At 42.0% G+C, this 9,162-nt stretch overlaps 1 protein-coding gene across 1 annotated transcript in view; it reads left to right on the forward strand.

The window, feature by feature from the left end:
* Atrnl1 (attractin like 1) overlaps positions 1-9,162 on the forward strand; it is a 558,188-nt gene that overhangs the window by 338,031 nt on the left and 210,995 nt on the right. Inside the window, exon 27 of the mRNA XM_005352541.3 lies at positions 8,066-8,173. Coding sequence (XP_005352598.1) covers positions 8,066-8,173 — 108 coding nt within the window. The remainder of the gene's footprint in view (positions 1-8,065; positions 8,174-9,162) is intronic.

The following is a 9,162-nucleotide window of genomic DNA, read 5'->3' on the forward strand; positions in this document are numbered from 1 at the left end:
GGGCCATCTTCACTACAATCCTGTCTCCATTCTGTCTACTGTGTCCAGGATGAGCGGGGGCCATCTTCACTACAATCCTGTCTCCTCTCTCTCTGCAGCATTTCTTGCCACTTTCTCTCTGCCCAGCCATTTTATGTCTTCCATCACAATTTTTTTCCATAATAATTTGTTTTTATAAAGTAAGTTAAATAGGCACAACTTGTATATGACATCAAATATGATTTTTTAAGTACCAATAATTTTTTAAAATGGGCAGTATGGATTTTGTAGTTTTCTTTTGCTTTACAAAAGGGGGCAAGTCAGAAACTGTGTCTTTCATTATCTTTCTTACACTTCCCACTGTGCCCCAGAGAGTGTAGTCTTTCAGGAGGCAATGTTGATCTCTGCCTCTCTTCAGTGTATAGTCTCTCAGTGTGATTTCTTCTGTCCTGACATAAGGTCATCTTTGGCAGAGTCTGTCAGTGATCACATCTATGTCCACAAAGACACACAGGATTTTAAATCTGCATTTTGATTTTGTAATTGCATAAAGTAACCTTCAACAGGCTGTTTAGCATGCCTGTTGACTGAGGCCAGTCTTCAGCTCCGAGAGAGAGAAATGGCAGGGGCATGAGGGTGGGGAGTGTGAGGGAGGGGTGGGGGATATTAGAGAAAAGTGACAGGACCGAAGTGTGTTGACATGCAGTTAGGGCAGTTAGGGTTTTGCCTGCTAAGATTCTTCTGGAAGCTTTCTTGCTCTCAACTTCGGAGAAAATAAGCAATCCTTTTAGAAGCAGTCTCCTTGCCTCCACCTCCCAGAGGTGCCGCAGAAGAACCTCTACTTTGGTAGTGTGGAATAAGTTGGTAGATAGACTCGAGATCACCTCCCACATCGATTCTGACAGCAACAACTGGTACACAGTAGATCACATAAGATATGTTTGTTGAATTAGTAAATGATTATAGTAAAAAAAAAAATTTTCAGCATCAAAATAAGTCCGAATGTGAGTCCATTCACCATCAAAGGGAAGACCTCTTCCAGAAGAGGATGGAAATCCGCTCTGAGTCTGCGTCTCATCCTTTCCAGGGTACTCCTGAACAATGCCCAATGAGGAAGAGTGTCCTCTGCTTCCGTTCCTTAGTGAGATTCTTGAGACAGAAGCAAGACTTGAGAATTAGCTTCTTTTTGTTACTATATGTAGACATCTTGTTGCTAAGACATGATGAGCAGTTTTCTTTATTGTTGATGGACAAAATAATGCTGCCAAGTATAGAATAAGCATACATGGGAACACCATCGACCTAACCAATGTTTTGCATGGAAATTAGCCTCACTATTAATGAAAATGCAAATTGTTTACTTAGATGAAAGGTTCCCACTTAGGCTTCCTTTATGAATGAAATCTGTGCACACAGTAAACAAGGAGTAGAAATTGGCTGTGCTGGAGCATGTCAGAGATGGAAAACTCCCAATTCCTTCCAAACATATTTGTTCCTGATCTTACAAAATAGAGTAAGAAATGCTACCACTCCCGATTCCTTCCAAACCTATTTGTTCCTGATCTTACAAAATAGAGTAAGAAATGCTACCAAATACAAGCAAATTCTATAGTATGTATGATAATTTATAGGGATGCTTATATCTCAGTTGCCAGTTTGACAGGATCTGGAGACACAGAGAACTGGAGTCCTGGTAGGTGCTGTCTCGATTAGCTGGTCATGGCACGCCTGTGAGGACTTTCCAAGACTCACCTTGAAAGTGGATAGCACGATTTCCTGGGCTGAACCCCAGACTGGATGCAAAGAGAATAGGGTGGTAGTGAGCACAAGGATCTATTCCCTCTGCTTCCCGACGAAGGATGCAGCGTGACCCCTTCTGGAGCTCTTGCTGCCACCACCCAGAACCCATCCATCAGTGGAGAGGAAACTATAGCAGCAGTTTGGGAGTAACAGTCATGTGCCCAGTGTTGTCCACTGACAACAGAAGCCTCTGCTGACGAACGTTTGCATTTATTTGGCCTCTTAATTCTTTTCCACTTTCTCCTGTTATTAAAAATAGATTCTGTTCTCATATAATATATTCTGGTTCTAGTTTCTCTCCCCTCTGCTCCTCCCAGTTTTTCTGCATCCTTCCAGCTCCATTCTCTTTCTGTCTCTCATTAGAAAAGAGCAGTCTTCTCGGAAATCAAACCAAGCATGATAAAATAAAATATAATAAGATCATGCTGGGCAGTGGTGGTACACACTTGGAATCCCAGCACGTGGGAGGTAGAGGCAGGCGGATCTCTGTGAGTTCGTGACCAATCTGGTTTACAGAGTAAGTTCCAGGACAGCCAAAGTTACACCGAGAAACCCTTTCTCAAAAATAAATAAATAAAAATATAACAAGATTAAACAAAACCCATCCCATTGAGGCTGTACAAGACAACCCAACAGAAGGGAAAGAACCCCAAGAGTAGGTACAGTCATCAGAAATGCCAGAGTCCCATAAAAATACTTACCTGAAACCTATAACATCCATGCAGATGATGTAGTGCAGAGTCATGCAGGCCCTGTGCTTGCTGCTTTCGCCTGCTCAGTTGACGGAGAGGACCTTGTTCTCCTGGTGTCTTCCATCTCCTCTGGCTATGAAACTCTTTCCACCTCCTCTTCAGCAGGCTTCCCTGAGTTCTGAGGGGAGGGATTTGATGGAGACCTGCCATTAGACCCTCCTTCCATGTACTGTCCAGCTGTGCATTTCTGCATCAGTTCCTTTTTGCTGCCAGAGGAGGCTTCTCTAATGATAGGCACTGATCTATGAGTATAGTAGAATATTTTTAGCAGTCATTTTATAGAAACATTTTTTTAGATCAGTAGCGTTTTTGGTTTTTTCCTAGGTCTCTGGGTTATCTGGTCTGGTTCCTGGTCACCCGAACTGTGTTGGGTATGGGTTCCACTTGCCTTCATATCTTTTAGGATGCTTCCACTACACTGATTTTGCATATTACCCCTCAAATGCCCCTCAATTCCAGCTGCCTCTCCCTGCATTTGCTTCCTCAATCCCTTGCCCCCTCCACATCTGATGCTCCCATTCTTGTCCCTACCCCCCCACCCAGTTCACCTGTAAAATCTATTCTGTTCCCCCCTCCCAGGGAGATCCCCGTGTCCTCTTCAGTGTGAAGCCTGAGTTACAGCATGTTTACTTTGTAGGGTCTGCTTCCCTCCTACACGTATTCATAACTCTACCTTCACACCTTTGACATGACCCATGATGAGCTATGTTTGAGTGTATATGCTAGCTGATATGCTATTATTATTCTATTTGTTATGTTCTAAAAGAAGATGTGGAAACAACCTTTATTCTTGTCTTTCTTCTGGTAGCAAGCTTACAATAGTAATGGAATAATGACTTGTGGTACTCAAATATGACCCTGTGAGTCTGAAGAACCCATTTGGAAAATCTATAGTCTTGCTGTTACCAACTATGGGCAGCTTTTTTTTTCATATAATAAATAAAGATTGAGTACATTTTTGGACTTTAGTGAATGTATATAGTTTTACTAGAGTTAATGAGTAGACTATTAGGAAGCCACTAGAAAATCTTTTCAGAAACGTGTATTGAGAATAATCACATTGCATGGTTTGAAGAGTCTAGAAGCATGGAAAAGATTAATCCAGACAGCTTGAACGAGGGTGTCTGTTATGATGGTTCCATGGGTGCTGGCTCAGAGTCTAGAAAATCAGCTTCAGACTAGAGGAGCAAAAGCATAAAGACCCGTGGAACAAGATGGAGTCTGAGCCTTGCGCCTTGTAGACTTAGTGCTGGAAAGTGGTAGGCTACCCTTGTTCCCAGTTTGGTGAGACTGAGTGGCACTCACTGTCCCTTTCATGGGAGCCCTGAGAGGACAGTCATAGTTGGCCTGTGCTGTTTCCTCCATATTGGTGTGTTTGCACTAATTGTCAACACCCTTTACACAGACTGTTGTGCAGACTGGAATACAGAATGTTTGTTCATCAGGGTTTGCAAAGTCTCTTTGATGACTTCCTTATCTTTTCAGGAATCTTAGCAATATGAATGAATAATTGTGATGACTTTTTGGATTGTCTCCCATTATCTTTGCAGTGTTGCAAGAAGGCAGAGGAGGAACAATATGAAACCTGCAGTAAATTTGAAACTCAGTCCTTGAAACTTCTCATTTGAAAAGATATTCCTGAATATACTATAATACTAAAACATGTGTCATAACTTTATATGGTTGATCATAATTACATCATGATATTGTAATGTGTCCTAACTTACATTTCTAAGTAGAAAATTTAGACTTTTTTGTTATTTTCAAATTCATCATTTGTTAAACAAATAAAATTGAATTTCAACTAAGTGTTTTGAGGGATGAGAATTAGCTAAAAATAAATATTTTGCCTTTAAGATGACCCTAGTCAAGTAAGGAGATATGAAGAATTAGTGTCACACTTAAGTAATAAGTGTTCACAGGAGAGTGAGCCAGGTGTGGCTGACCACCTCTGGGCTCTCAGTGCACTTGTGAGGTTGATGTGGGTGATTTCTGAGTTTGAGGTGAGCTTGGGCCACCTAATGAATTCCAGACCAGCCTGGCTGCAGTGTAAAGCTCTTTCTCAAATTAAACATGAGAGAGAGAGAATGGGATAGGGAATGAGAGGTAATTATTAGGAGGAGAACAGACGGACTTTTGGGTGTGATAGGAAGGATATCTGGGGACCTGAACATAACAGGAAGAGGTAGGAGCTGTGAGAACAGTTGTGTTACTTACTGTGTCTTTTTCAGGTAGACTAGCCTAGAATTTATTATACTCACATGCTTTGCAGAATTTGAAAGGCAGCTAATAGGAACTGGACAATGACATAGAATATTAAGTAGAATTAAGTAAGTAGAATTAAGTATTAAGTAGAATTATCTTTATTCATTTAAGATGTATACATCTGACACATATATATATGTAAAATTGGCCAAATTTAGGCCTGAATTTTCATAGTAATTTTTAATTCATAGTGTATATTATAGACGATATTCAATATTAAAAGAAGTATTTTGGTCAAATCAATGATCCAAAGTATATCTCTTTAATTTTTAAATATTCTTAGCAGCAACATGTGTGGTGACATGATTATCATCCACTGTGTTGTGATCAGTTGTTCTGTGGTTTTTATTGTTCCGCTGGATAACTGGCGGTATCACATCACATATAAAGCGGATGCACCTGCAGTGTGTATTCTTATAGACATACAAATATCCAACTGCCACACAAAACCGGAACCACAGAAAATAAATTTCAGAATGTCTTAAGAAAGTATTTTATATTTCTCTTCGTTTTCTGGTGGGGTTTTATCATTCTTAGTCACAAATGGCAGAGAGCCGTTCCAAATCTGCTTCAATAATGACATTTCCAACTGTCTCATAATGCAACATTTGGTAAAAGGCGGACTAGAACAGCCAAATGTGTCACCCGTGCTGAGGAAAATGGGACGGTGGCAATTAGTATGCCATCTTCAAATATGAAATTAGTGCTTTAAGTTCAGCACAGTAATTCTGAGCACTTGTGGCCAGCAGCCTCTGTGCTGAGCCGTCTGTGGGCATCCCGTTCTGGCCCAGCCTCTCAACAGGAAGGTATTAGTCATTCCCATCGTGTACAGAGAACGAACAAGTTGTTTGAAAGGCTAAACTTTTTAGTCTTGGTCCAATAGAGATTGAGTAGAGAAGCTGTGGTTTTGAACAGGTCCTCTGAGGGACAGATTTAGGGGCCATCACCCACACTGTGCAGATGAGAAAATCAAGGCTTCGTGAGGTCTAAATCCTCTGTTGGCATCAGACAGCTAAGAATGAAGAGGGCAGCAAGTGTGGGGCTTCTGATGTCAGAGGCTGGGTTACTTAGACAAGCCTCTCAAAACTTAGGTTGTCGGCAAAGTTTGGCCATATCTCTTGTCCTGACAGAATTGAGACAGGAAGGAATCCAGTTACTAATTGGCAGGGACAATCATTAAGGAAATGCGGAGACCCAGAAGCGAGCGGGAAAGATAATTGCTGTATCTTCTACTTTATTGCTTTAGCACATCACACCAAACCCGAGCGTGCTGGGAGGAAGCAGTTTTCTCTCCCAGGGTTCACAGCCAGAACCTCGCTATGCACCTGAACGAGACCTTCAGCCCCACTCAGTGGCCCAGAATACATTCACTCGGCTCTTTTAAAGCAATTAAACTCAAAGCTCACAGAACAAATCAGAGTCTTAAAATATGCTTTGCATTTTACAGATAAATGTTCAAAATTAAACAAGTGTCAGCCGCAGATTTTTCCTTCCATGTTGAAGTTTGGCGTTACTGTGCCGCCCGATTCCGGTTTGCTTGGCTTTGTAGTAGTTATCTGTGGCATCACACTTTGTGGCAGTGGATGTTTATGAATTATAGTTTGTAAATCCTTTGTTTAGAATCCAGCAAAGGAGGGGTGCGGCACCAGGGCTTTCGTTATGAAAACCTCTGTCGCGGGAGATATCATTTATAAGCCAAGGAGAGGGAGATAAAGAGAGGACACTATTAATTATGAATCCTAGATGATTCTGTGGGGACATAAACTGGAATTTACGTCTTCTCGTGTATCAGTGTTGTGCAGCTATATTTGGAGGCCTATGTACCAGGTGGCATCTGTGATGTTCTGCTAAGAATGCAGAAGTTCATATCACTTCTTCCCTGACTGTGCTTGCTTGGAAACGAGACCATGTTTGCCTCCTGCACGGATGTTCTTAGCCACTTCTGTGGAGAATGCTTCAGACCAAGTTTCTGTTTGTTAACAGCCATAATTAATACAAGGGTGAAATTCTAGGAGAGTGAGTCATTTCTAATTTATGCACCTTTATGCTTCATATTTATCATGGATTCATCACTTAAACAAAATGTAAGTTAACAAGTTAAGCTACCACTTGTTACCAGTTTACTCCTATTCCATATAACATCATCAGGTAGATACTCTCCTTAATCATAAAAAACCTAAACTTTAAATTACTGCTGTGCCCAGTGTCATACGTGTTAACGCACAAGTGCAAGATAACGAATCGCCTTCCCGTACCGTCCTCCTCCCTCGTCTGCAGAGGAAGTTTATGAATGATGCATCAGAGGGCTCCAGCCGTTTGCATTCAGAGACGGCTAGTTAATGTTTTCACCTAATGCCTGGGAATCTTAAAGATCTCCATAAATAATGAAGCCGTTCATTGTGCTCAAGGATTCTGCCTTCTTCACTGATATGATTTTCTCCTCATTTGAAAGAGTATTTAATTGCACTGCCTGTCCTGTTTAATATTTAATAATAATTTTATTAGCTGTATAGGATGAGAGGGACAAGATCTGGGGTATCTAGTGCCGGTCATCAATTTTTTCTTATCATGACTTAATGAATATTATAATTACAAGGAAAGGCAGAAATATAAATTAGCTCAGTGGTTGGTTGGGACTTGGATGCTTTGCGGTTGCAGCTAGGCAAACCCAGCACAGGCACAAATACCCAGTGGCTCTTCAGGGGCCCTTGGCAGATTCCCTTGCCCCATGCATAACCATCTGCACTTTGCATAATGGACACAGGCTGTGGCTAAAGATTTGAAGACAGACGGTCAGTCACAGCCCTGCTGGTTCCACAGCAGCTGCCAGGACCTTAACGACTGAGAAAACTTAGTCTTAGCAGGCATATATGTTCCTTGATCTCTTTTAATGGATTATGACAACTTTTCATTTTCACTCCTTAACCATTTTTGATAATACTTTCCTTTCTGCTGAGACAAATGCCTGGGTTATTTTGAGTGGGAACCTTACCTATCTGTCATCGTAATAGCACTTTTTATTTAAGTGGCACCTCACACCTGAGCTTTCCCAAGTGCTCTCGGGTGCATTTTGTGAGGCCTGCTCACCCCTGTGAGGTTGAACCAGGGCCTGGGGAGACGGTGATGTCTGCCCTCAGCCTTCTAGATGTATATGTATGTGAAAAGATTGCTCGGTTTTCAGTGCCACTTGTTCAGAAGTGAAAGCAGACACTGTTGCATGTAATATGCTTTTAGCCTGTTTTAAAACACATCCTTTTGACCCCCTCCAGCAACTGCTCCGAGAGCGACAGCAGATGGCCAGCCGTCCCTTCGCCTCCGTGGATGTAGCGCTGGAAGTGGGAGCCGAACAGACAGACTTCCTGCGCGGGCCCTTAGAGGTAGGAGCGGTGGTGCTGAGGGGCCAGTGTGGTTTGCATATTGATGCCGCCTCTCTGATCTGCATCTGCTTGCAAAGCCACACAGAGTCTGATTATCTGGAGTTGACGAGATTCGGCCACATGTGTTATGGTATTTTCAAGGCACGTAGTTTTAATGGCATGACGTGAGCCCTTAGCAAAAGCCACTGGAGAGTCTATTAGCCCAGGCAAGAGTGACAGACTGCTCACTGGCAGCCTTCGCCTGACAGATCGGAGCTGAAGGAATTTAAGGCGTAGTTGCAGAGGAAGAAGCTGAGTGCCTGGCATATTTAGTTCTCAGAATACCCTGTGGCCCCTGCTGAACAGTTCACATCCATCTTCATTAGCAAGAATCTGCTGCGAAAGGTGTGTGGAGAGGAACTGCATCCTAACAGCATAGTTTAGCTTCTAGAGACGAGTGTAAAACACACCAGATATTTTTATTTGTGGAGCACGATTATCACACAGCCGTGTTGCATGTGCAGAAACAGAGAGCAGTGAAATAAAACCGTGTGTGCAGTCGAGTGTGATGCTGGGATCTGAAGTAAGCTGAGATCATAACCTCGAAAGGAAAGGTCAGACTGTGAAGGGTGACCCCCCCAAAGCCATTACATGCGTGTTAGTGTGTGCTTAGCGTGTGCTTAGTGTGTGCAGTTCTAAGATGGACGAGTAACACATGCTGGAGTTGACACCTTTTATTCTGTCTCATAAATGCCACTATTTGACTAATTATGTTATCGTCAGATTTATTTTCCCCAGAGAAAGGAAGGAATGCAAGAATAGACTCATCCTAAAACATAGGTAAAAATATATTTTATTTTGCCTGTAGGGACAAAGTTTTGTTATTTTAAACAATTAAGCCAAAAATATACCTCATGAGTAAAATAGAAAAGGTTAGTTTGTGGATGAACCAAAATATGTGTGGGGTGTGTGTGTGTGTGTGTGTGTGTGTGTGTGTGTGTGTGAGAGAG

This window comes from Microtus ochrogaster, chromosome 8, assembly GCF_000317375.1.
Source record: "Microtus ochrogaster isolate Prairie Vole_2 chromosome 8, MicOch1.0, whole genome shotgun sequence".
NCBI classification, from domain to species: Eukaryota; Metazoa; Chordata; class Mammalia; order Rodentia; family Cricetidae; genus Microtus; species Microtus ochrogaster.